The 27,906-nt window shown below is 46.8% G+C and overlaps 1 protein-coding gene across 4 annotated transcripts in view; it reads left to right on the forward strand.

Annotated features, from left to right (window-relative positions):
* The window catches only part of Emid1 (EMI domain containing 1), a 48,838-nt gene that overhangs the window by 19,345 nt on the left and 1,587 nt on the right, over window positions 1–27,906 (forward strand). For 2 of the 4 annotated variants that reach the window (XM_027387366.2, XM_035453265.1), the window contains exons 6-14: window positions 1,770–1,890; window positions 2,270–2,359; window positions 3,057–3,203; window positions 4,303–4,401; window positions 4,536–4,588; window positions 4,957–5,019; window positions 5,124–5,168; window positions 19,950–19,994; window positions 25,600–25,684. In XM_027387366.2, the coding sequence (XP_027243167.1) occupies window positions 1,770–1,890; window positions 2,270–2,359; window positions 3,057–3,203; window positions 4,303–4,401; window positions 4,536–4,588; window positions 4,957–5,019; window positions 5,124–5,168; window positions 19,950–19,994; window positions 25,600–25,684 (748 nt within the window). Of the gene's footprint in view, window positions 1–1,769; window positions 1,891–2,269; window positions 2,360–3,056; window positions 3,204–4,302; window positions 4,402–4,535; window positions 4,589–4,956; window positions 5,020–5,123; window positions 5,169–19,949; window positions 19,995–25,599; window positions 25,685–26,801; window positions 26,893–27,906 lie in introns of all 4 variants that reach the window. The other 2 variants (XM_027387365.2, XM_035453266.1) reach the window with 2 other exon arrangements.

Genomic DNA, 27,906 nt, shown 5'->3' on the forward strand with positions numbered 1-27,906 from the left:
ACCCAGTATGTGGGTCCCAGGAACCAAACTCAAGTCATCAAGCTCAGTGGGAGGACCTCACCAGCCCCCTCTCTTTTTTGAGAGGGTCTCACATAGCCCAGGCTGGCTTCAAGGTGGCTACAGAGCTGAAGATAACCTCCTGCCCCTACCTGCTCTGTGCTAGGATTACAGGTGTGCACCGCCGTGTCTATCTAGTTTATGTGGTGCTAGGATCACCAGCTGCACCACCAGTTCTCTTCCTTTTTTCTTTTTTAAATGGTATTGTCTTAATTAGGGTTTCAATCGCTGTGAAGAGACACCACGACCACAGCAACTCTTATAAAGGAAAGCATTTAACTGAGGTGGCAGCTTACAGTTTCAGAGGTTTAGTCCATTATCGTCGTGGTGGGAGCACAGTAGAGTGCAGACAGAGGTGGTGCTGGAGCAGTAGCCCAGAGTTCTTACACCCTGACTCACAGGCAACAGGAAGTGGTCTAAAACACTGGGCAGAATATTGAGCATATATGAGACCTCAAAGCCCGCCTCCACAGTGACACACTTCCTCCAATAAGACCACGCCTACTCCAACAAGGCCACACTTCCTAATAGTGCCTCTCCCTTTGGGGACCATTTTCTTTCGAACCACCATGGTTCTATTGCTGTGTAGTTCAGGCTGGTCTTAAGCTCTAGCTCCTCCTGCCTCTACCTCCTTAGTAATTGGGATTACAGCCATAAGCTGCCACCTTTTAAAAAATTATATTTATTTGTGTTTGGTGGGCATGTGAGAGGGCCATAGTGTGTGTGTGTGTGTGTGTGTGTGTGTGTGTGTGTAGAGGTCAAAGGACAATTTGGGGATGTTCTTTTCTTCTAATGTGTGGGTTCCGGGAATTGAACTTAGGTTATTAGGATTGGCTGTAGGAACTTTTACCTGCTGAACCATGTCACTGTCCCTAAACTACCACTTTTTTTTTGAGACAGGATTTGTGTGTGGAGTCCTGGCTATCCTGGAACTAGCTCTGTAGACCAGGCTGGCTTCAAACTCACAGAGACCCACCTGCCTCTGCCTCCTGAGTGCTGGGTCAAAGGTGTGAGCCACCACCGCCCAGCAGCTACCACGTTTTACTCATCTTTTTCTCCCAGGGTTTCTAGACATGTGTAGATACACACTGTCTTCTTGCTCTGCCATTCCCTCCTCTGGGAACTTGTCCTGGTCTGACGTGAGGAAGTTTAATAAAGTGTTAACTGTTAGAGGGAAATTTGGAAGGAGGAGTGGTTACATAACTACAAACTATCCTCTGTGAGGACAGACCACTGTCAGCGGTCATCTTTTCTTTTGCTGACTCTTGGTCAGGAGCTTGGCATACTTACAGAATCTTCTTCTTTGTTCTAGGCCCTAAGGTGGGTGTGGGTGTCAGACCCTCCAGTTTCCCCTGCAAAATCTCAGTGTTACAGTACTTGCTTGGCATTCAGGAGGCAGTCTTCAGTATGCCAGTCTTTAGCATGTGTGCGCACACACACAGCTCCTTCCAACTCCTGTCAAACTTTTAACAGAAGCAGATCCCATGATCACAGAGCTCAACTTGGGTGGCAGCAGCAGTGTGGAATGACCGTTCCATAGTGCATATTATGAATTGTGTCACTTAGGATGACATTCTGGGCCCCTGTTAGCCCAAGGTCTCCACTCACAGCTGGATTCTGCTGGCTCCTTTGGCCTCCCAACCCCGAAGGCCAAGGCTGGACTGTGTCCAGTGAGTTCCTGGCACCTGCCCCATCCCTGTCTTCCTCCACAGGTGGCTGTTCTGAGTGTCACAGAGCAGACAGTGTCCTCAATCCCAGCTACCTCTGAGGACTCTGCCCTACTTTGGGGCTCCCCAGCTGCCCAGGGCAGCCCTGGAGATGGAGGCCTGCAGGGTAAGGGGTTCAGCAAGGTACATAACCCCATGTGATAGTTTAGGGGGAAGAAATGCCCATCTGACCCCACAGGGAGGGTCTTGGTCTTCCTAGCTCTCCAGTGGCCATGACTGGAAGCACCTGCAGACTCATGAGCACTAGAGTCTAGGAAGCAAACAGTTCCAATCGAGGGAGGGATTGGATCTGGGATCTACCCTCCCAGGCCCAGCAGGGATGTTGACCCCTGCCTAACTGCTCAATCCAGGTTTTACTAGGAGCTAGTGGGAACGGGAGGGGTACACAGCTACTTCAAAATAGTAGGGGGTGTCTGAGGAACCAGGATGGGGTGGGGGTCAAATGCAACCCCAGAACCTCCAAGTTCACATTCTTTACTCTGCAGACAGAGCTGATCCGTGGGAGCTGCCTGAGCCTACTGGCCCCAAGGGAGATACTGGCAGCCAGGGCCCAGTGAGGATGAGAGGCCCACCAGGTCAGTGCCCATGGGCTGTCTCCTAGGCCCTTTTTTTTTTTTTTTTGTATTGTATCGGTGGGTTGTTTTGTTGTGGTTGTTTGGTTGTTGTTAAGGCAGGGTCTCACTATGCAGCTTTGGCTGGCCTGGAGCTTGCTATGTAGAACAGGCTGGACTTGAACTCATAGAGACTCACCTTTCTCACCTTCCCAAGTGGTAGGATTAAAGGTGTGTGCCCCCATGCCTGGCTCTCTCTGGCTTCTGCAGGCATCCCTCCTGCCAGGGCACTCAGAGGATGCTTTCATTAACATAGTCAAGGTGGACAGGCCTGGTCCCCTGACTGGGCCTCTGCTCAGCAGCCCTGCAGTGATGCCTGTTCATGCCTGGTCCACTTGGCTCATGCACTCCCTTTAGCAGACCCTGAGCTGGGTACTGGATGGGACCAGCCCAGTCTTTGCCTTCAAGATGGATGGGGGATAGCTAGGCAGAGGAGAAACATCAGTGGCTGACCCCTCTGACCAGGGTTCTGTGAAGGACACTGGGACGTCTGGGAGCCCCATAGAAGGAAACCCAGAACTGGGATTAGTGGGCACAATGCTGTGTTCTTCCTGTAACAGATGGCCTAGGAGTACAGGCCTGTGCACTTCAGGGCCTTTTGAACCCACTGCCCCAGACTTCCTTGTCCCATGTGCCCACCAATCCCTATTCTTAACTGCAGGTCCCCAGGGACCCCCAGGACGCCCTGGCCAGACCGGAGCTGCAGGCATCCCTGGAGAGATAGGCCCTCCAGGTCCGCCAGGCCCTCCTGGGCCCCCAGGCCCTCCAGCCCCTGTTGGGCCACCCCATGCCCATATCTCCCTGCATGGTAAGTACTCCCTGGAGTCCCAGCGGGTTGAGGTAGAGTAACTGAATCTGAAGTAGCCATAACCCTGGCACCTGTTGCCAGTTGTCATGTGTCATCTGTGTGCTGGGCTTGCCCATTTGTCACCCTGTTGCTCAGCAGCAGCTGCCAATCTCTGTTCACAGAAGGACACTGAGGCTAGAGAGGAAGGTCATGTGTCACGTCTCCACTGGGGAGAAGGGGAGTGGTTTCAGACCCACATGCTCAGAGCCACTGGCATTAGGCCCTCCCCATGCCTCAGAGCTGGCTGCAGTTCAGTCCTTAGAGTGCTGGGAAGCTCTAGGCTTAGCTCAAAATGTAAGCTCTGAGCTCCCAAGGCCACAGCCTTGGGCCTGTTGTTCAGGATGGCTCCAGCCCCTCCCACAACTGAGCAGCAGCCTGGACCCCAGGCATCTCCTGCATGTAGCATGGCCTGACCTACCCACATGCTGTCAGAGTGCCCAGTGGCAATTTCAACCCCATCTGCATCTTCTTTTCTTTTTTTTTTTTTTTTAAGTTTTTGGAAACAAGGTTTCTCTGTGTAGTCCTGGCTGGCCTAGAGCTCACAGAGATCTGCCTGCCTCTGCCACCCAAGTGCTAGGATTAAGTGGGCCACCACTGCCTGGCTCCATCTTTGGTGAATGACTACATACCATTCCTTATTCATTCTCTCATTTCATTTTGTTGTTGTTGTTTTGTTTTTGTGTCTAGCTTCAGTGTCCTTGTTTCTATCATGCGGATGGCAACAGTGCCAACCTCCTGGGGCCCCATGATCCTCCAAGCATAGAAACCTGAAGTAGGGTAGACAGTTGGTAAAAAGCAGCTTTCACTCTTATTCTCATTCCACAAGTGATAGTACGGGTTCAGCAAAGGAGAGAGCCAGTCTGGATGTCACTAGCAAGACTGTGGCAGGGTTAGAACCCAAGTTCCCTTCCTCTCTGTATCTGGCAGCAGGTGCTGGTGGCCCTGTTTGTGTTGCCAGCTGTCCTATAGGGCAGTCAGAGCCAGTGTGGCAGAGGTGATAGGCGATGACTGACTGCCCCACTCCCCTAGCTCTGCTCACTCGATATCTTTTCTCTGCTAGGAGATCCATTACTGTCTAACACCTTCACTGAGACCGGCAGCCACTGGCCCCAAGGACCCACTGGGCCTCCAGGCCCTCCAGGACCCCCAGGGCCCATGGGTAAGTTGAGTCCAGGCCTGGGTAAGGGTAGAGGTTGGTAGGAAGCAACAGGACTGGCTGTGGCTAGGAGACAGTTGATGGGGGAACTTAGCCTTGTGGTCCATTCTGTTCCTGAAGACATCCGTTTTATTCAGGTCCTCCTGGACTTCCTGGCCCCACGGGTGCCCCTGGGAGTCCTGGACACATGGTAAGTCATTATCCAAGCTCTACCACCCATGCATAACTCCATTCACCCATCTGTTCACCCATCCATTCAGTAAGTACTTTGATATGCAAAGTGCTTTCCATAAATCTTCTTAACTCAATTCACCCTCAAGCAGCATTATTATCCCTAGAGGCAGAGAAAGGGGGGATTCTTCGGGCTGCAGCCAGCACATCAGGTGGGCACGTCTGACTCTAGATCTCTTTAACAGTCTGACCTGCCTGCTGTTTACCGGGCATATGTTGAAGCCTGGGTCAAGCTGGGGCTCCCTCACCATTTCCTCTATCCCCACCTCACGTCTACCCTGTCCTACCTACCCCAACACAAGGCTGAGGCTGTGTCTTATTGTTCAGGGATCGCCAGGCCCTTCTGGACCCAAAGGAACCTCTGGCCACCCAGGAGAAAAGGGCGAGAGAGTGAGTACACTGATGACCACACATGGGGAATTCTGGGGAGTTCCGGGGGTCCTAGATGATGGCTCTCACCAGTAAACATAATTTTGTTCCCTCCTCTTATACAGGGGCTGCCTGGGGAACCTGGCCCCCAAGGGTTTATGGGATTGCCGGTAAGTGATGCAGTGTCTCCTAAACCCACCCCTCCAGGATCTCCTCAGCCCAGGCTCCTGAACCTGAAGTACCCAACCCCTCTGTGTGATTCAGAGCAGCTCCTTCCATCAATTGCTCACCATTGCTGGGACCCATCATCCATCCTTTTCAATCTGTCTGTCTGTGACTCTATAGCCATTTCTTTCTCTACACGCCTCTATCTCTTTGACTATCTCTCCCCCATACTTTTTTTTTTTTTTTTTTTTTTTGAGACAGGGTTTCTCTGTATAGCTTTGGAGACTGTCATGGAACTCGCTTTGTAGACCAGGCTAGCCTCACTCACAGAAATCCTCCTGCCTCTGCCTCCTGAGTGCACCGCTGCCCGACTTTATATTTCTGTCTTTCATTCTCCATCTCTGAATGCAGATTTGTCCATTTCTCTCTTTAATGTAGCCAATTTTTTCTTTAAGTGTTTTGACTATTTGTTATCAAGCAGACACATGTCTAGGATTTCAGCGCTGCCTTTGCCTTTGTGGAATTAATACCTATATCTCTAGAATACTCAAATTCTGTTTTGCTGGCTTTAGAGTAACCACACAAATGCTGTAATGCTTGCTGTCTGTGTATGTTTGTGCCAATGTACTTAAAGTGCAACTCTTAAAAATAGCATGTCTTGCATTTGTCAGATAGTCTGCCATTTGGTTCATTGATATTTTCATCATCTGCATTAATTATCAGCAGAGTAGTTGACCATCTGCAATTGGTGTCTGTGTATCTGCTCTTTTTTCTGTTCCTTTTCTTGTCTTCTTTTGCAGCTCGTCATTGCTCTGCTTCTGAGCTGCACCCTCACTTGTCCTCTTCAGGACAGAGTACTTTGGGGTCCGTTTCACCCACTAATAGCTTTTTTATTTTTTTAGCAATTCTATTTTGTTGTTTTTTTTCACAGTTGCTAAGAACAACATTGTTTTTCCTTCATGTTCTACATGAATTAACCTAGTGCTTCATGTATTATACCAATTATAAGTGTATGTCACATCCTTATGTGGGTGTATTAAGTGTGTGCTGTGTTTCCATCCTCTTCTTGTGCTATCACTGCTCGGTATTCTTCTTTATTTGTTCTAAGCCCCAGAACACTTTTTTGAGAGTGCTAAGAATCGACCCCAGGGCATTGGGCAGCTTCATTAGCAAGTGATCTGTCATTAAGCAACATCCTCAGGTCCATATCATCCTCATCCTCATCACTTTAAAGTTAGTTGTCATTGAAAAAAATAAGACAGTGGTAGTGGCATATGCCTTTTTTTTTTTTTTTTTTTTTTTTTTTTTTTTTTTTTTTGGTTTTTCAAGACAGGGTTTCTCTGTGTAGCTTTGGAGCGGCATATGCCTTTAATCCCAGCCAAAGCTACACAGAGAAACCCTGCTATATATATATATATATATATATATTATATATATATATATATCACATTCTATAGCTATGGTTTGAAAATATTACAAGAAAAAAAAAAAAAAACCCTGAACAAGCCAGGCGTTGGTAGCTCATGCCTTTAATCCCAGCACTCGGGAGGCAGAGGCAGGTAGATCTCTGTGAGTTCGAGGCCAGGCTGGTCAGCCTGGTCTCCAGAGCGAGGGCCAGGATAGGCTCCAAAGCTACACAGAGAAACCCTGTCTCAAAAAAAAAAAACAAAAAAAAAAAAAAAAAAAAAAAAAAACCGAACCCGTGTTGACCATGTACAGATTTTTTAAATCATTATTTTTTTCCTGGTTACTGGGGACCAAATCCAGAGCCTTGTACATGCTAAGCAAGCACTCTTATTACTGAGTTAATCCCTTTACTAAAAAAGTTGCATCTTTTTACTAATGTTTATTTTTATTTTTGTGTATATATGTATGAGTGTATACCTCTGGTGTGTGGTGGTTGGGGGATCCTTGAAGGCCAGAAGAGGGTGTCATATGTCCTAGATGGAGGTACAGGCAGTTGTGAGCCACCCAGCATTGGTACGAAACCTGAACCTGGGTCCTCTGGAAGAGTAGCAAGTGCTCTTAGCCACTGAGACACCTCTCCAGCCCCCACTCTACCCTCATTCTGAGACAGAGTCTGACTAAATTGCTCATGCAAGCCCAGGTCCAAGAGCTTGTGATCTTCCTGCATCAGCCCCTTGAATAGCAGAGATTCCATACCTGTGCCATCAGGCTCAGTTCTTATTAGTTCTTAAAGTAGAGGTCAGATGAACTCCTCTATATACCTGCAGGTTACATGCAAAGACTAAGCCTTTTATTTGAATACCTGTGGATTTTGGTACCCACAGGAGAATTAATTCCATGTGAATAGAGAGGGTTGGCTATAGTCTTTTAAATTTACTGATAGTATATCATTTTTAATACTATACTTTTCTGTAGGTCCAGACTTCTGTCTGTGCTAGTTAGCTTTCTGTTGCTGCAATACATATCCTAACCAAAAGCAGCCTGTGGAAGAGAAGGTTCATTTGACTTACAGGTTCCGTCATTGAGGAAAGGGGTGCGAGCTCAGGGCAGGAACTAAAGCAGAGAGCATGGAGAAATACTGCTTACTGGCTTGGTCTCACTGGGATATGCTCAAGCCAACTTTCTTATATATCCCAGAGCACCTGCTTAGGGGTGGCACTACCCACAGTGGGCTGGACCCTTCTATATCAATTAGCAACCAGTGTGCCCCTGCAGACATGTCACAGGCCAATCTGATGGAGGCAATTCCTCACCTGAGGGCCTGTGTACCCAGGTGCTGGTTTGTTTCAAGTTGACAATAAAAACTAACCAATACACTACTGATAGTGTTTCTTTTTAGATTAAAGAACATCCTTTAACTTTTCTCATAGTTTGAGTCTCCTCACAACAGTTTATCTAAAACTGTTTTTAGGGGATGAATATGTTACTCAGTGTTATAGCTCTTGACTAGCATTTGTGAGACCCTGAGTTCAATCCATAGCACTGAGAAAAATGAATAACTAAATAAATAATAAAGTATATTCCTAATATATGGGAGGTTGAGGCCAAAGGTCCAAGAGTTTAAGACCAGCTTGGGCTATATAGTAAGTTCTAGGCCAGCCTAGGCTATAAACCCCACCGTAAAAAACAAACGGGGGCTGGGGAGATGACTCAGCAGTTAAGAGCACTGACTGATCTTCCAGAGGACCCAGGTTCAATTCTCAGCATTCACATGGCAGCTCACATCTGTCTGTAACTCTAGCTCCAGGCCTTCTGACACTCTCATACAGATACACATGCAGGCAAAATACCAAAGAACATAAAATAAAAATAAAATTAAGAGCAAGCAAACAAAGAACCAGGACTGGAGAGATGGCTCAGCAGTTAAGAGTACCTGCTATTAGATTTTGCATAGGAACTGGACTTGGTTCCCAGAGTCTCATGGTGGCTCACAGTCACCCAGTGCCTTCTTCTGGCCTCCATGGGCACTGCATGCGAATGGTGCACATACATACATGCAGACAAAACATTCATTAACAAGAATTTTTTTGAAAAATTAATCAATTAATACCAAGATACTTTACGGGGTCTCACTATGTCTGGCTGTCCTGGAACTCACTATGTATATAAGGCTGGCTTTGGGATCCACCTGCCTCTGCCTCCTGAGTGCTGAGATTAAAGGCGAGCACTACTATGCCTGGTTAAGATACTCTTTATTGTAGCTTAGATTTTTAAAGTATTTTTGCTGGATATAAAATTGTATGTTGGCAACTTTATCATCTTGTACCATTTTAAATGTATTAATTGCCCTATGACCTTCTCACTTATATAGTTTCTCATGATAAATTGGTTGTCACTACCCCCCCACTCCCGAACCCCCCACTTCCCCGCCCTGGTGTGTGTGTTACCCTTTGGCTTTTAATATTTTTTCTTTAGACTTATTTTTCAATAGATACAGCAGTGATGTGCCTAGGTATGGTATTCTTTGTGTCTCATCTGCTTTGGGCTCATTAAGATTCCTGGATCTGTGAAGTTTATTTTTATTCATCATTTCTACTGATCATCTGTAAATAGGCATAGTAACAATGTATATGGGGTATTGTATGGGTGTCTCTGCAGCCCTCACCCGCAGTAGAGTGACAGGCCACAGGAGGCAAGAAGGCAGTGCAGTACAGCAGTAGCCAGTGTTGGCTCAAACGTTGGGAGTCTGACACTGAGTTGTTTATTTTAGGGGTATTTAAACAGTGCACAACCTGGTGAAAACTATTGTGTTGCCAGGTGATGGTGGCGCATGCCTTTAATCCGAGCACTCGGAAGGTAGAGGCAGGAAGATTTCTGTGAGTTCGAGACCAGCCTGGTCTACAGAGCTAGTTTTAGGACCACCAGAGCTGTTACACAGAGAAAGCCTGCCTCGAAAAGCAAGCAAGCAAACACACACACACACACACACACACACACACACACACACACACACACACACACTATTCTGTTGATGATGAACTCAATCCCGTGTCCACAACAAAACATACAAAGAAGCTAATTACAGACGTGACTACATAGACATTCTTTGTAAAGTACACATCATACCTTCCATAAAGATAGGTTCTATAGATTGAGTAAGAAAAACAAGTTAATGAAAATGGATTTGGAAAAGGGACTGGTGCCAGAAGGTTTTCGACCACACAGATTTCACAAAGGTCACCAGGCTAGACAGCAGGTCTGCTCCAGCTTTCTGGGTGGAAAATAGGTTTTGCGCTCTTTCCTTTGAAGTAACAACCCTGTAAGCTTAACATTCCAGGTTCCCCTAGTGCATGCTTGTGTGCACAAAGACCTCTGTGCTTCCTAAAGGATTTGGGGAGTTAATTAATATAATTAATACAAATGTTATATAACAGTTTTAGGTCCAGTGGAAAGTGTAGAGAGTACCCTAACCCCACACATGTGCACCTTCTCCCACTCTCCCACTCTAAACAACCCCCAGGAGTTCCTCTCTATACTTGGTGGACTGGCACTAAAAGAGATTAGGTTCTTTCTTGGATTTGTTCATTCTGAGAGTTTGAAAGATGTAAGAGACATAACAGCCATGTACTGCCATTCAGTATAATAAAGTTTTATTGCTCTGGAAATTCTCTGTGCATTGTCTATTCATCCTTCTCTCCTACCTAACTGCCAACAACCTATGATCTTTTTATTCTGTCCATAGTTTTGCCTTTTCTGGAATGTCCTGTTATTAGAATCTTACAGTCTATAGCCCTTTTCTTTTTTTCTTTTCTTTTCTTTTTTTTTCCGAGACAATGTTTCTCTGTGGCTTTGGAGGCTGTCCTGGAACTAGCTCTTGTAGACCAGGCTGGCCTCGAACTCACAGAGATCCGCCTACCTCTGCCTCCCGAGTGCTGGGGTTAAAGGCGTGCGCTACCAACGCCCAGCTATAGCCCTTTTTATATAGCCTTCTTTCACTTAATATGTATTTAAAATATTTCATATCTTTCTGTGATTTCTGTGTTGAATAAAACTGTTGCTGTCTGGGTGTATTAATTTCTTTACCCATTTGCATACTGAAGGATGCCATGGTTGTCTCCAAGGTTTGGAAATTATGAATAAAGCTGTATGACAACCCATAGGCAGGTTTTGTGGGGACATAAAAGTTTTTGGTTCATTTGGGTAAAGCCCAATGAGTATAATTGCTGGATGACAGATAAGATTAGTTTTAACAAACTGCCAAGGTGACACTTGGGATATAGCTCAGTTGGTAGAATGCTTGCCCAAAAGAAACAGAGCTCTAGGGTTCAGTCCTCACACCACATAAATCAGGCATGGTAGTGCACAGCTATAATCCCTGTACTCAGGAGGTGGAGGTAGGAGGATCAAAAATTCAGGATCATCTACAGATTCAGATTTCAAGGCCAGCATGGGATACACAAGACCCTGCCATAAAGATCAGAAAAGTGCCAACATGTCTTGCAAAGTAGCTGTACCATACTGCCTTCTGTCTTAGTTATGTTCTGTTGCTGTGAGGAGGAGACTATAACCAAGACAACTTAAAAGAAAAGCACTTAATTAAGGATTTGCTTACAGTTTCAGAGAGTTAATCCACTATCAACATGGCAGCAGGCAGGCATGGTGCTGGAGCAGTAGCTGGGAGCTTTATATCCTGATCCACAGGCAGCAGGCAGAGAGAGAGACTTGGCCTGGTGTGGGCTTTTGAAACCTCAAAGCCCACCCCAGTGAGATGCCTCCTCCAGCAAGACCACATCTAGTCCAAAAAAGGCCATGCCTCCCAATCCTTCCCAAACAGTTCCACTAACTAGTGATCTAGCATTCAAATATATGGCCCTATGGGGGCCATTGTCACTCCAGTCACACCTTCTTCGCAGCGATGAATGAGAGTTGCACCTTACCCCCACAGCCTTACCTCCTCTTGGTATTGTCATTGTTGGATATTTTGGCCATGCTAATAGGTGTGCAGTATTGTTTCATTGGGAAGGTGTTCTGTTATTTTGGTTTGACCCACGATGTCCTCAAATTCAGATTCTCCTGCCTCAGCTTCCTGAGTACTGTGGCTACAGGGCTGTTCTATCACCTAGCCTGGGTGTTTGCTGTAGTTTTATCTCACTGCCATTTTAATTTATAGTTCCCTGGTGATACTAACTGGGACCAGCCTTTCATGTGTTCATGTGTTCCTTTTGCTTTTGTTCACTGTGGTTGCTGCAGTATCTGTTTAGGTCTTCTGATCATTTTGTTGTTGTTGTTTTCATTGTTGGTGCTGCCGCCACCAGGGATTAGCAGTGTGAGCCCATATGCAATCATCTGTACTAATTTGGCTGTTTCTGTTCTCTTGCTTACTTTAGACTCCATCTGCTCTCTCTCTGACTTCCCATGATGAAAAAAGAAAACTTCAGTTATTTATTTTAATCTCTCTTCTGATACATACATTCACTGTTCTGGTTTCCCCATGAGCACCCTTTTTGCTGTATTGCATAAGTTTTGATAAGTTCTATTTCCATTAGTTCAAAATAGTTTTGCATTTCTCTTGCAACTCCTTTGATCTGTGTAATGCTTAAAGTATATTGGTTAATCTCCTAATGTCTTAGACTTTTCCAAGTGTCTTTCTGGAATTGATTTCTTTGTTGGTTCTATAAAGTTTCTGAGCCTGTACCTCGTATGCTTTCTCTTTTATTGTTAAGGTATGTGTTTTATGGTCCTGCCACCTGCTGAATGTGACTGTTTCTGATGGAGGCAAACCACAAACTTAGGATCCTCATGCCTTGGGTTCCCAAGTAGCTGGGATTACAGCCCTGCACCACCAAGTTTTTTTGTTGTTGTTTCGTTTTTTTTAATTAATTTGTTTTGTGTGCATGAATGTTTCTCCTAAATGCATGTCTGTGCACCTAGTGCCTGTGGAGGTCAGAAGAGAGCAGTGGATCCCCTGGACTGGAGTTACAGGTGTTTGTGAGCCACTAAGTGGATTCTGAGAATTGAATCTGGGTTTTCTGCAAAGCAGCCAGCGCTCTTAACTTCTGAGCCATCTCTCCAGCACAGCTCCTTAGTTTTTGATCTTTTAAATTTTTTTATTTATTTATATACAGTGTTCTGTTTGGAGGCCGAAGAGTCCACCAGATCTCATTACAGATGGTTGTGAACCACCATATGGATGCTGGGAATTGAACTCAGGACCTCTGGAAGAGCAGCCAGTACTCTCAACTTCTGAGCCATCTCTCCAGGCCTGACCTTTTATTTGTTGTTGCTTTTGTTTTTTGTTTTTCGTGACAGGGTTTCTCTGTGTAGCTTTGGAGCCTATCCTGGCACTCACTCTGGAGACCAGGCTGGCCTCAAACTCACAGAGATCCGCCTGCCTCTGCCTCCCCAGTGCTGGGATTTAAAGGCGTGCGCCACCAACACCGGCTTTAGCCCTCATCTTTTAATTTTTAATCTGTGTGTATTGTGTGTGTACACAAGTATGGAAGCCAGAGGTCAGTATCATGTGCCTTCTATTAGCTTCCATTTCATTCATTCGTTCATTCATTCACTCATTCATTCATTTTTGAGACAAAGTCTCATTGAACCCAAGCTCACCTATTCAGCAAACCTCAGGATCTTCCTGTCTTTGTTTTCCAGTTCTAGAATTGCAGGTACAAGCCACCATGCCCAGCTTTTTATGTGGTGCTGAAGTCTGAACTCAGCAAGCACTTTATTGGATCCTTTAAAAGTTTTTTTTTTTAGATTTACTTATTTTATTTTATGTGTATGAGGATTTTCTGCATATATGTATGTGCACCACACCTGGTTCCTTTGGAGGTCAGAGGGGTCACTGAATCCCTAGCAGCTGGAGTTATGGATGGTGGCGAGCCGCCCTATGGGTGCTGGGAATGCAACCTAAGAGTCCTCTAGAAGAGCCACAAGTGGTCTTAACTGCTGAGCTAACTCTTCAGCCCCCCCCCCCGCCTTTTTTTTTTTCCTATTTAGGCTCTTAAGCTTTATTTTTATCATGTCTTTTTATTTAGTGTGAGCATCTGCTTGAGTCTTTAAATTACAAGGTTCGTTGGTTTTTTTTTGTTTTTGTTTTTGAGACAAGCTTTCCCTGTGTAACAGCCCTGATTGTCCTGGAACTTACTCTGGAGACCAGGCTAGCTCAAACTCACAGAGATCCTCCTGCCTCTGTCTCCCAAGTGCTGGGATTTAAGGTGTGCGCCACCACCCAGCTATAAATGTTTTTTTTTGTTTGTTTGTTTGTTTTATAGTACCCAGGACTAAGCACTGCCCATAGTGAGCAGATGTGGGTCCTTCCACATCAATCACTAATTAAGAATATACCCTGCAGACTTGCTACAGGCTGATCTGGTAAGGACATTTTCTCAGCTGAGGCTCTCTATTCCTAGTGACTAGCCTGTGTCAAGTTGACATAAAAACTAGCCAGTACATACACCATTGATGCTTCAAGGGATGGTTGATAGCGCTGGGTTGATGTCTGCCCTATTTGTTACTATTTTCTACTTGGTCACCCTATTTCTATTTTCCTCTTACATAGTCTTCTACCGTGTGTGTGTGTGTGTGTGTGTGTGTGTGTGTGTGTGTGTGTGTGTGTGTGTGTGCTGGTACACATGTGTGCGTGGAGGCCCAGGTTGGCACCAGTGTCTTCCTCAGTCACTCTTCTACCTTTGGAACAGGCTCTCTCACAGAACCTGGAGCTCCCCAGCTCAGCTAGCTTGGGTGGCCATTGAGCCCCCAGGCACCCTTTTGCCTGAGCCTCCCTTCAGTTCCCCAGTGCTGGGATCACAGGAGCCCACTCCTGTGTACCTAGCTTTTTACACACCTGGCTTTGTGGCTAGGTCCTGGGCATCCACACTCAGCTCCTATGCTTGTGTGGCAGACACTTCACCAACTGAGCTGTCCCCACAGCCCCGTCTCTGCCTTGTCATCCTTCGTTGTGTTTTACTTTTATTTGCATTTACATTATGCTGAATGTATTCCCATCCCTTAAGTTTTGTTTCTTCAGTTTCTTCTGGGACATTTTTCTTCTGGACAACCTCCCTTCTTGCTAAGGAACTATGCCTTCCTCTTCAGTGGGATCATCTGTCTCAGTGTGGTGGGGGTGGGGTGGGAAGGCAGGGTGGGTTGGGGGGTTGGGGACTGGTTAGTCCCACCATGAGCAAGTAGTTGGTACTCTGTTCACCTGGATGTGTTCTCTGATCCTTCAGTTCAGCATGACTGCAGTTTTAAGCATGTATAACTATAATGTAACACTCTTTCCAAAGCTAGTGACCCAGTGTCCAGCCCCACTATTTGTCCTGGCTCATCCCACATTGTCTAATGCCTCTGGAATGGCCCATATTACTTCTGTAAAGTGACATCTTCCAGATATATGGAGACCATTGGTTATGTATACCCTTGATGGCCTGGGCAGTCTCACAGTGACCTTAAGATGAACATAAAGATTGGATGGCTCTTGATTAGCATGGCTTTATGGAATTTCTGGATCAGGAGAGTACGGAACCATTTTCCTGGATCACCTCAGGCCACTTATAGAAAGAGGAAGCCCTTCATGCATGTAAGGCAAGCCTTCTACTAACTGAGCTACCCCTTTGTGGTTTAAATTGAATACTTTATATGACTAGGGGTTGTTTTGGTTTGGTTTAAATAAAGGGTCTCATATATCCCTGGCTGGCCTGTAACTCAATATTTGGACTAGGCTGGCCCCAAACTCATACAGATCCACCTGCCTCTGCCTCCTGAGTGCTGGAACTAAGGGCTTGTTCCACCACCCCTGGCACTTTCTATGACTTTAATCACTGGTTGGTCTTGAACTCAGTATGTAACTGAGTGTATTATTAGTCAGTGTTCTCTAGAGTAACAATTTATAGAATGCAACTCCCTGTGTATAGAAAGGGATTTAGACTGTGGTCCAACTAATCCAACAGTGACTGTTTATGTCCAAAAATCCAGTAGTTGTTTAATCCACCAGGCTGGATGTCTCAGCCAGTCTTCAATGTACTCTGGAATCCTAAAGAAGTAGGCTCTAAAGACAGTGAAGAATGGACTTGCTAGTGAGAGCAAGAACAAACAGGCAAAGAGACTTCCTTCTTCCTTGTCCTTACACAGGCTGCCAGCAGAAGGTGTGGCCCAGATTAGAGGTGGGTCTTCCCTCCTCAAAGGATCTGGATTAAAGGTGTGTCTTCCCTCCTCGAAGATCTGGATTAGAAGTGCAGCTTCCCACTTCAAATGATTTAATTAAGTAAAAATGCCTCACAGGTATGCCCAGCCAGTTTTTGGGTTTTAGCTAATTCCAGATGTAGTCAAATTGACAACCAAAACAGGCATCATACTGAGGAGGGCCTTGAACTCCTGCCATTCCTGTCTCCACCTCCTGAGTACCAGGCTTACAGGTGTGAGCTGTCACAACCCTCAGCATCATGGATTCTAAAGTTGTCCCAACATTTCTGCCATATTTGACTCTATTCTGATGTTTGCTCAGTCTCTTCAAACTATGTTTTCAGTATGCTTTGTATCTATGTTGAAGGGTGGTCATGATGTATTGAGTACAAGAAACTGTGGTAAAGCTGGGCGTGGTGCCATGCTCTTGTAACCCAACATTTGGGAGGCTGAGGCAAGAGTAGCGAGGGTTTAGTGCCAGCCTGGGCTACAGAGTGAAACTCATACACACAAACAAGCAGACAAACCAGGAACTGGCAGACAAGTTTTGATAATGCAGTGGCTGGGGGCAGGAGGAGGAGCCGGGTTTTTGTTGTTTTGAGATTTCTGTTCTGTCTTTAAGGTATTGGGGTGGGGGCCTTTTCCCTGTGTTCTGAGAAACTGGAAGGACTTGGAAATGAGTACCCCTTCCCCCAGGCAAGTCAGACTTTCATGAAACTCTAGAGATTAGTCGCAGGAAGAGTAGTTTCTCCTGGAGCTGGAGAGATAGATCTGCAGTTTGGCTGTTCTTCCAGGGGACCCAGGTTTTATTCCCTGCCCCCATATGGCAGCCCACAACCATCTATAACTCCAGTCCCTGAGGACCCAACACCCTCTCTGACCTCTTTGGGCACAGGCACACACTTGGTGCACAGACCTGCATGTAGGCAAAACATTCAGATATATAAAATAAATAATTCTTAAAAATAAATTTCCTGCCAGACAGTGGTAGCACATGCCTTTAATATCAGCACTCGGAAGGCAGAGGCAGGTGGCTCTCTGAGTTTGGGACCAGCCTGGTCTACAGAATGAGTTCCAGGACAGCCAGGGCTACACAGAGAAACCCTGTCTCGAAAAACCAAGAAAATAACTAAAAAAAAAAAAAAAAAAAAAAAAAAGAATACTAGCTGGATGGTATTCTCATATTTAAAAATGGTCTCTTCTCCCTTCCCCTCTTCTGATGTTCACTAGGAAGACTTGGGTAGCAGTTCTTGAAAGGAAACTCACAGAGCACTCTGATTGGGACCCATTGAGCCTCCAGTGGCTTCCCTGTTACAGTTAGGTCCCCCAGCCCTGGTTCCTGTGGGTTTCTGTTCTTGTGCTTGGTGAGCCCTGTTATTTGCTTGCTTTCTCTCCAGGGACATGGGCAGTCTGCCTCTTTGCTCACCTTTCTAACAGGCATGATAAAATTACTTCTGGGAGGTAGTGCATACCCATAATTCCTGAGCTTAGGAAGCCGGGGCAGGAGGCTCACAAACTCAAGGCCATCCTGGGCTACACAATGGAAACTTGCTTAAAAAAAATTTAGATAAAAATTACTGATTCAGGCTAGCTGCCCCAGCACACCTTTGTTTCTTATTTTTTGTTTGTTTTGTTTTTGTTTTGTTTTGTTTTGCTTTTTTGGTTTGGTTTGATTTTGGTTTTTAAGTTATTAGGATGGCACAGTTACTCCTAAGATCTGTGTCACACCTGGAACATAGAAGAGTATTTTGTTTTGTTTTGAAATTAGATTTGAAGAAAAACAATGGGTCAAGGGAAAATGTTCTTTGCCCACTGTCTTCTTTGCCTGGAACTGCAGTTACACACAGTGCTGGCCTGGAGCCGGGACCTCACTCTTATGGAGCACATACCCTGCCTACTGTTCACCCCAGCCCAGTTTTTAAAAACATCCTTTTCTCTCTGTGCTTTGGTTAAATTGACTTTTCTTCAAATTAATTGGTTAAATTTTTTGTACAATCTTTTGCTAGTCCTGTCTAATGAATTTCTAAAATGTTATCACATTTTGCCGGGCAGTGGTGGTGCACGCCTTTAGTCCCAGTGCTCGGGAGGCAGAGGCAGGCGGATCTCTGAGAGTTCGAGACCAGCCTGGTTCCAGGACAGCCTCCAAAGCCACAGAGAAACCCTGTCTCGAAAAGCCCCCCCCCCAAAAAAAAAACAAAAACAAAAACCAATCACATTTTGTACATGCGCACACAGGCACACAGGCACAAGTATAGGTCAGGGGGCAACTTGAAATAGTTGGTTCTCTCCTTCTATTTTGTGGGTCCAGAGGGTTGAACTCAAGTGTGCACACTTAGTGGTAAGTGTGCACTTTATCTCCTGAACTGGTCCCGTATCTAATGAAATTTTGTTTTCAGGATTTCCATTTGATTTTTTTTGGGGGGTGGGGCTTTTTGAGACAGGGTTTCTCTATGTAGCTTTGGAGCCTATCCTGGCACTCACTCTGTAGACCAGGCTGGCCTCAAACTCAGAGATCCACCTGTCTCTGCCTCCCAAGTGCTGGGTTTAAAGGGGTGTGGCACCAACGCCAGCCTCCATTTGATTTTTTAAAAATACTTTATGGGGCTGAGAGATGGTTCAACAGTTAAGAGCACTGGCTGCTCTTCCAAAGGAGCCAGGTTCAATTCCTCACATGGCAGCTCACACTGTAACTCCATCCAGTTCCAGGGGATCTGACACTGCACAGCAATGCACATAAAATAAAGTTAAAATAAATTTTAAAAATTACACGTCTCCTTACATTCTCCGTCTTGTCACATAGTATATCAATCCCAGTTGATACCCTGTTTTGTTTTTATTTTTCTCCTCAGACAGGATCTCACTATGTAGATAGGCCTGGAACTCGCTGTCTAGCTCAGGCTGGCCTTGAACGCCTGCCAAGCAATCCTTGTGCCTTTGCTTCCTAAAGCTGGTACTAAAGGCATGTACCACCATGTCTAGCTCAGTTGATTCTTTTTTTTTTTTAATTGATTCTTTTAAACACTTTTTTAGGAACTGAAGAGATTGCTCAGTGGTTAAGTGTGTATAACTGTTCTTCCTGAGGATCCAAGTTCAGTTCCCTGCACCCATGTCAGATGGCTCACAACTGCCTGCAACTCCAGCTCCAGGGGATCCAACCCCATCTATTGGTGTATCCACTCATGTGCGCAGATTCTTTTAAAAAATGTTTTTAATCTTTAAAATTTTTATTTTATTTTATTTACTATTGTTACATGTGTGTTTGATGGGGGGACATGTGTGGAAGACAGGACAGATTTCAGGGGTCATCTCTCTCCTTCACTGTGGGGTCCAGAAACTGAACCACTAAAGCTCTCTAGCTTGTTCAGGTTTGCTGAAACTTCTTGATGGTCCAAAATATCTGTCACAGACATTTTATTTATTTATTTTTGTCTTTTATTTCGTGAGTGTTTGCCTGCATGTATGTCTGTGCACCACATACATGCCTGCTGCCGGCAGAGGCAGAAGAGGTGTTGGTGGTTGTGATCCACCATGTGGATACTGAGAACTGAACCCAGGTCCTCTGTAAGAGCAACAAGTGCTCTTAACCACTGAGCCATCTCTTTAACCCACCATGGATATTTTAAATACTTTGTCTTCTACTTACTTCTACCTAGTTAGCTTCTGTTGACTGAGTTCTCTCCTGAATGTGCATCATGTTTCCTGTTTTCTCATCTAGCTAGTGACTTCCATTATTTTATTGGACGAGCGATGGAGGTAATGTCTGAGAAACTCTGTTCTGTTATTTTCTTGAGAAGTGCTGAATGCTCTGAGATGACTAGATTACAGGCATCACCTCATTCTTTCAGAAATTTAGTTTTAATACAGAAAATCCATTTTGGTTTTGTTCTTAGTTCCCTAGCCCTGGCATATGTTCTTTAGTTTAGGCCTGGATTTTCTGCAATTTCAGGAGAAAACACTGGGCATTTCCAAGCTCTGCTGCTTTGTGATAGAGGCTATGAAAATCTGTGCTCAGTTCTACCAGCCTGTCACTTCTTCCCTGGGGTCCTTGCACACCTCCCTCCCCCAAGGATCGAACCCAGTTCCTCACTTATGCTGGGCAATTGCTCTACCACTGTCATCATTTTGAGTTTTTATAAATTCTTCTCTATCACGCTGCCCCCCCTTACTTCTATCTTCTCTGACTCTCCTTTCAGGGAGACCCTGGCCCCAAAGGAGACCCTGGTGAGAAGAGCCACTGGGTAAGCTGCCGCCCTGGGCTTGCCTCTCCCTCTCCCTACCTCCCCTCCTCCCCTGCCTTCCCCTACCCCCTCCTACCTCCCCCTGCCTCTCCTGCCCTCCCCACCTCTCCCTGCCCTCCCATGCCCTGGGTGCTCAGGAAAGCATTCTCTCGCCTGTAGATCCTGGGATTGAGGGTGTCCTAGTCACATACTCACAGGAGCCCTGTTCCCTCACCCCTCCTGGCATTCCCCACCAGGCAGGGCTAGCCTAGCCCTCCAAGCAGACCCCATCCATGCTCTCTGCCTCTGTCTCTGCCTCTGTCTTTACCCACTTAACCTCTGTAGCCTTTCCAAGCCAAGGAGGCTCTGCCTGTTCTTGCTGGGCAGTTTAGGTGATGCAGACTGCATCTCCATTTCCAGGGTCCCTCCTGGCAAAGGTTTTGACTTTGTTCTGTTGTCTACAGAAGAAAGAGAAATGTGAAGACACTATCCACCCAAAACAGAAAAGGGACCTTAGGAAAGTCAGGAAACAAGAAGGGATGCGCAGGGGAGCCATGGTATACAGGACTGGAGACCTAGAAACTAACATACTCACAGAGACTCCAGGAGACCTAACTCTGTTACACCCAGAAGATCTGTAATAGGTACTATCACATACTTCAAGTGATCCATAAAGGAAGCCTAGAAACTTGGATCCACAAAGGAAGCATGCACACAGAGAACCATGGAAAATGAGATAAGGAGATGTAGAGACTACCAGATACAAAGCACACTGTGCACAATAGAAAGGGAGGCCTAGAAACTGCCACATGCATAGCAGATTTGGAGTAAATGGGAAGAGAGACTTAGAAACCACATACTCAGAAAGCTCAAGATGTGTGTGAGGTCTTGGGAACCTTCAAGGTCAATGGAGAGAACTGATGAACAGACGTGGGGCCTAAGAATCTAGTTCTCTTAAAGAACCTAGAGTGAACCATGTCCTGACGTGTTATGGCAACCACTGCTGGCACAGGAGACATTTGGAAAGTAGGTAGGGTGCGAGTAAACATTCCTACAAGAAAGACAGCCTGAGTACTCTTTAGAAGGTGGCATCATGCCTTCCTGTCATTCCTGAGTGCCAGCACCAGCCATGAACCATGTTTTCTCTGTTTGTGGTCATGGAGTCAGTGATGGATACAGCCGTGGTAGCCCTCACCCTGCATGAGTGCACCTCCGTGTATCCCATGACTTCTAGGGGCCCTGCTACCTCCCCAAGGTGCTTGCTTCCCCACTCTCCATCCTCACTCTTCCACTCCCTGTTGTCCCTGGCCTTTGACAGTGTGGATGTGGTCCCAGCAGGGAGACCCATGTGAGCAACCCTCTGCCTCCCCTCACTCTCCCAGAGACCCTGGGTGAGAAAACGGGTTTTTGTTTTTTGTTTTTTGTTTTTTTCACTCATCCCAGAAGGTATGGGAAAAACCAGGTCACAACAGAGCCAGGCTGTGCAGTCCCTATCCTCACATGGGAGCCTTGGGCCACCCCAGATGAGACCTTGAACCCAGGACCACCTAAGGGAGGTGTCCCCAAGAGGTAGCAGGACCCCGACTTGCCCACCTTCCTCCTTTTACCACCTGCATTTCTGCCCCTGCTTGCTGCCTGGGAAAGGCTTCGCTTGGCTGGAGATGCATGAGGCTTCTGGGCTGAGGGACCAGCTCTGTTGGAGGTAGGTAGGGATCCTGGTACAGTGGTACATCATTACTTCACCTACCAGCGCCCCCTAAGGGTAGTGCAGCTTTCAGAGCTGCTTGCCAGGTTTAGTGTGGCTCAGCAGTGTCACCAGGTGGCCACAGTCATGTACTGCAGGAACTGAGTGACTGGCCTGAGTTACTCTACCTAATTAAGAGGGAAGCCCTTATTCAGACAGGGAAACTGAGGCCCAGCTCCTCAGAGCAAACTGGTGGCAAAGCAGGGCCAGAAGTGAAGTGGGCTAAAACATCCAAACCCTCAGAGGGGCAAGAACCCACTACTGTTCCCTAAACTTCTGTATGCCAAGCTCAGAGATGGCAGGGCAGAGTGATGCTTTGCAGATTGGGTCCCCAGGAGAAGTGACCATGAGCTGGGGTAAAACACCATGGTCAGCAGCCACAAGACAAAAGGAATTTAGCTGTGTGTTGAGGGGGGCTGTAGTGTATTAGTGATGAAGGGAACATAACCAGTCACAGGGTATTCAGACAGAGAAGTGGGGGCAGTATATACAGAGGGTCTGGGTCAGAGTGAGCCTGGGATATTTGCAGAGTTGCAAGTACTTGGAGTGGCAGTTGACAGGCATGAAGTGAAATGGAGGCCAGAGGCTCTCAGAAATTAGGAGGCCACATTAAAGAATCTAAACTTTGGTGAACAGTGGGGCATTGTTTAAGTATTTCTAAACTGGGAGCCAGGCATAGTGGCTCACACTTGTAATCCCAGCATTCAGATGGCTGAGGCAGGAGGATGGCCACAAGTTCAAGGCAAACCTAGACTACATAGTGAGATACTTAAGGATCTTAAAAAATAAGATGTTTTTTCAAAAATTAAAGAATGAGAGTGAATGGTGAGGTCAGGTTTTTGTTTGCAAAGTATGTCTCTAGTGCCAATATGGAGAATGGATGGGAAACAGAAAAGGGAAACAGATCAGAGACCCGGGGCTATCCGTGGGAGCATGGATAGGCAGCATGGCAGAGAGTGTGTGTGTGTGTGTGTGTGTGTGTGTGTGTGTGTGTGTGTACAAGTGTGTGGTTGTGTTTATCATTCTCTGCCCTGTTCCTTTGTGAATGGACTTGGGAGCTCACTATTTTTCAGCTAGGCTAACAGCCAGAAAACAACCCCCACCCCTTTCTCTGTACCTTCCCAGTGCTGGGGTTATGGGCATTGGATAGCTTTTTACATGAATTCTAGGGCGCCAAATTCAGGTCCTCGTTATTTGCTCTTACCACTGAACCATCTCCCCTGTCCCAGGATCACCCATTTTCACACCCTGCTCCATGAAACTTGAAGAGGGATTACTCTGGCATGTGACCTATAGTGACCCCAGTATCCCAGGCTGAAGTGGCAGTTCAGTGACCCATGAATAGCTCAATATTTATGATATTAACAGGACAGCTGGAGCATAAGGAATAGCCCCAGGGAATGAACAAACTCATAGTAGACATGTTGGAAGTCCTATTAATTGCTTAGATGTTCTTATGGGTTTCTGCTTCTAATGGATTGGATGGTTCATGTCTGGAGTTCCAAATCATAGGAGTTTAAAGCAGAACTGTTAGTTTGAGGTTAACCTGGGCTACAGAGTGACATATCTCAAAGAAAACAGAGTGGGAAGAGGGAGAAGGTACTGGAGAGATAGCCAGCATAAGGATTCACATAAATTCTGGGTGGGCTTCAAAGCCCACCCCTAATTCCAGAGCTTGGAAGGCAGAAGCAAACTATGGGTTCATTTGAGAGATCCTGCCTCAATAAATAGGTGAAGAAAATACTCTGATGTCAACTTCTGGCCTCCAGATACATGTCCATGTATGCATGCACACAAATGTGAACACCAGTATACAAATGCATACACACACCACACATATCACATAAAAAGGAGGTAGGAGCTAGAGAGATGGCTCAGAGGATAAGAGCACTGACTGCTCTTTCAGAGGTCCTGAGTTCAATTCCCAGCAACCACATGGTGGCTCACAACTGTCTATAATGAGATTTGGTGCCCTCTCTTGTAATGAGATTTGGTGCAAGAATATACACAGGCAGAACACTGAAAACATAATAAATAAATATTTTTAAAGGTGGGAGAATGGCTCAGTGGGAAAGAGTACTTGCTGCAACGACATGAAGACCTGAGCCCCGATCCCTAGCACCTACACAGATGTCAGGCATGGCACATCTGCCTGCAACCCTACCATGGTGAACCTGAAGCAGGTGGAGCTTGATGGCCAGCCAGGCTAGCTGAAACAGTACACATTGGGGTGCTTAAGACCCTGTCTCACCAGGCAGTAGTGGCACACACCTTTAATCCCAGCACTCAGGAGGCAGAGGCAGGTGGATCTCTGTGAGTTTGAGGGCAGCCTGATCTACAGAGTGAGTTCCAGAACATCTAGGGCTACACAGAGAAACCCTGTCTCAAAAATTAAGGTAGAAAACAAAATAAGATGGAGGAGCCTGCAAGGTGGTTCTTCCAGTGAAGGTACTTGCCACAAGATCAAAGGCCTGGGTTCAATCTCTAGGACTCACGTGATGGGAAGAAAGAACTGGTTCATTTAATTTTTTTCTCTGATGTCCACACACAAGCTGTGATGACCATAAGTTGGCCTATGACCTCAATGTGTACACTATGGCACGATCAGCCCCACCCCACTCCCACACAAATGTAATGAAAATCTTAACTACAATGGAGAGCAAAGAGGAAGACATTCTCCTCTGGCCTCTGTATAAGTCCACGAGGGCATATATATACACACTCATGTGCGTATACCACACACACGCACTCGCACACGCACACACATGCACACACATACACACACACACACACACACACACACACACACACACACACAAAGGAAATGTGTGCATGCTATGCATCTCTTCACCTACCCTATACTAAATGCTGAGAGACTCTTCTAGATGCTGTCAGGCTTGGGATAGCTCCTCTCACCGTCCAGTGTTGTTGGAAAACACTCACATTCTAGACATTGTTTAGGGAGGGGTCATGAAGTGTTGAGTAAGACCATGGGCCCTGTGCTACGGAAGGAAAGAACAAACTGGGAGGAAGTCCAAGAGGGCTCTCTAAATGAGCCTCTGCTTTGGGGGGAGTGGAGAGCCCTGGCCTGGGGGGCCTTAGAGAAGGAGCTTGGTGGACTCTTTTCACACCCCTGGGAACACACTGATGCCTTCAGCTGCTGCTGGAAGGGGCTGGGCTGAGGGCTGTCCCCAAGGTGTATCAGAATATGGGACTAGTGCTGATGGAGAGGTGAACAGTCTCCTGAAGAGACAGAGCTGGAGCCCCAGGTCAGCCTCCTTTTAAGCAGCAATGCCACTGAGAATTTGATTTTCACTTACTGTTCATGCTAGCGAGAACAGAATCACTAGCTTGCTCTCACTGATCCAGTTAGTTAGTGTGAGGTTAACATGATGGCTTAAAGCAGAAAGTCAATCTGAAGGATATGAGTAGAGAGAAAGATTAAAAATGTCAGAAGTTAAAATAGGGAGAGAGAGGAAAAGAGACAGAGCTCCCAGACAGAGTACAGGTGGCCCAGGGATGTCATACGAACTGTGCAGAGGATGTCAGAATGTGGGTGAGAGAACAAGCTGGCTTCACAGGGCTTTGGGAACAAAGGCTGTGGAGCAAGCAGAGGAGTGCCCGCCTGAGTGGCACAATCTGCAGCCAGTTGGGATCAAATGGAACTTTCTGAGGGGGTCTTCGGGGTTGCTTCCTCCTGCCTTGCCTCCTTCTGTACCTCTCCGTCTTGTTTGGCTGTCCGTGGGTCTTGGGCTGTGGTGGTGGGTGGTACAGGGATACAGGTGCTTGTCTCTGGTGGGGCAGGGGCCACTGGCAGTGGCAGGCTTTACAGGGACCCCTTCTGACCCCCCATCACGGCTGCATCTGTCTCTTTCTCCACAGGGGGAGGGGTTGCACCAACTACGCGAGGCTTTGAAGATTTTAGCTGAGAGGGTTTTAATCTTGGAAACAATGATTGGGCTCTATGGTGAGTAGAGACAGACAGACCAGACCAGCCCTGCTTACCGGCCTCCCCCAAAGCCTCCTTGGGTGTAACTGGCCTGAGTCCAGTTCTGAGGCTGAAGGAAGCATAAGCTACAGAGGCTTCCCAACCTTCTTCTCTGCACAGGGGAAAGTCCTGCTCCTGCACTCATCCTTGTGCCTCTCTTTAGGCAGTGTGGTTGTCGAGGTTTACAGGACTTCAGGAGCTTGGAGACAACAGAATGAGATTTGCAAGAACTCATGAGCAATGAAACCAGATTCCTAAGCCAAATGTGGAAGCATATGCTTTTGATCCTAGCACTTGAGAGTCAGAAACAGGAAGAGCTCTATGAGTTCAAGGCCTGGTATACAAAGTTCCAGGACAGCCAGGGCTACACAGAGAAACCTTGTCTCAAAAAAAAAAAAAAAAAAGGAAAGAAAGAAAGAAAGAAAGAGAAAAAGGAAGAAAAGAAAAGAAAAGGAAGAAAGAAAGAAAATAAGGAAGGAAGGAAAAAGAAATCAGATTCCTGATCAGTGAGGGATTGTGGGTAACAGCTAGACTCTAGCCATACTGGGGTCATGGGTCATACAGTCAGAGCCCAAGCCCACAGAATTATGAATAAAGGGTGTTGATAACTTGGGCTTCAACTCTAGGCAAATCTAGAGCAATGCAGCTGGATTCCAAAAGTGTAGGGAACTGTGGGTGACAGAAGCAGACTCAGGACCCAGAGACCTCTGGGTAATAGACCCTTTGCTGGTTCTGATCAGCTTCCCCATAAACTTCTGGAGACTCTGGCAGGACCTGCCTCCCTGGCCCCAGGTATCCCTCCCATAGTTGCCACTGTAGTTCTAGTATGTCCTGAAGTTAAGCCTGTCAGGGCTTAAGGGAGCCAGATCCTTAGCCTGGCATTCACCCTCCAAGTTCCCATCCATCTGGCTACCTGAGGAGCTAGGTGCACCCTCTCCCTATCTCCTGGGGGGACCCTGAGGTCTGGTGGACACTGGTCCAGACCCCTGCCCTGAAGCCCATCAGCATCTCTATGCCTTCACCTCCCTCCCTTGGCTCCCAGCCCAGCCCTTAGAGTCCAGACTTGCACCGTCTGCTCTTCTCAATCTCCCATCAGGCTCCTAGTTTACAGAGCTTCCTGCAGCAGCAGGCCCAGCTGGAGCTCCTGGCCAGAAGGGTCACCCTGCTGGAAGCCATCATCTGGCCAGGTAATGGCAGGGTGGGCAGGCAGGGGCAAACCCTCCCAGGAAGGGCCTGGGGCAGGCTTGGGCATGAAGAAGATGCCTCCCAGTGCTTGGTGTGAGCCAGAAGACACTGGATCCTTCCATTCATCAAGGCAATAGAGCCTGGCACAGAGAAGTAGCTTTCCTGTTCTGACAGTCACCTGTCGGCACAGGCTCCAGCACACCCATTGATGTAGCCCTACCCTTGTGCAGTTTAGGATTGGAGTAGGGGGCTGACACTGGTAGCAAAAGCCAAGAAGAGATAAGTGACAGAGTGGTGAGCATAGATATGCCTCTGGCGTGCTGGGGACATGGCTGCTCCATGGTAGGGCACTTGCCTTGCATGTAGAAGTCCTTGGGTTCAGTTGTCACCATGAGGGAGGGAGCCAGTTCATAAGGGAGACAGTCCAGGAGGGCTTCATGAAGGTGAAACCTCGCTGAAGACCAGAAGGACAAGGATCATAGGCCAGTGAACACACAGAGGAAGATCAGAGATCAAGATGTCTCAAAGTTTCTGAGAGGTGAAGACTAACGCTGAGCAGAGCTGGACTGGAAAGGTTCTAGAAGGCCAGTTCAAGCAGCATGAGAGGTGGTTCGGCTTCTGGCTGGGGGCGGGGGCAGTCCCTTCCCCTGCACCTGGCTCTGGGGGGTGGGGCTGAAGCTAAGGAACCTATAGCTGGTGTGGGGAGACGGGACTGTCAGGTCACAGGAATGGGTTGCTTCTCATTTGCCCCCTGAGAGTCCCCACCCACTGGCTTTCCTTTGTCCTTTCAGCCACTGCCCTGTCACAGCCCATGTGTACATCAATGCCCAGAGCCCTCCATATTGTGTCCAACCTCTCCTCTTATAAAACTAAAAACTGAGGCCCTAAGTGTGAAGGAGGGTCGGGGTTAAAACAGGAAGCACTCGCTGAGTGCTTGGATGGCTTGGATGGCCACTGGGCCCTGCAAAGTAGCTGGGCTCTGGGGAGCTGTCTGTCAGTCACTTTAGAGATTTAAA

This window comes from Cricetulus griseus, assembly GCF_003668045.3.
Source record: "Cricetulus griseus strain 17A/GY chromosome 1 unlocalized genomic scaffold, alternate assembly CriGri-PICRH-1.0 chr1_1, whole genome shotgun sequence".
NCBI lineage: Eukaryota > Metazoa > Chordata > Mammalia > Rodentia > Cricetidae > Cricetulus > Cricetulus griseus.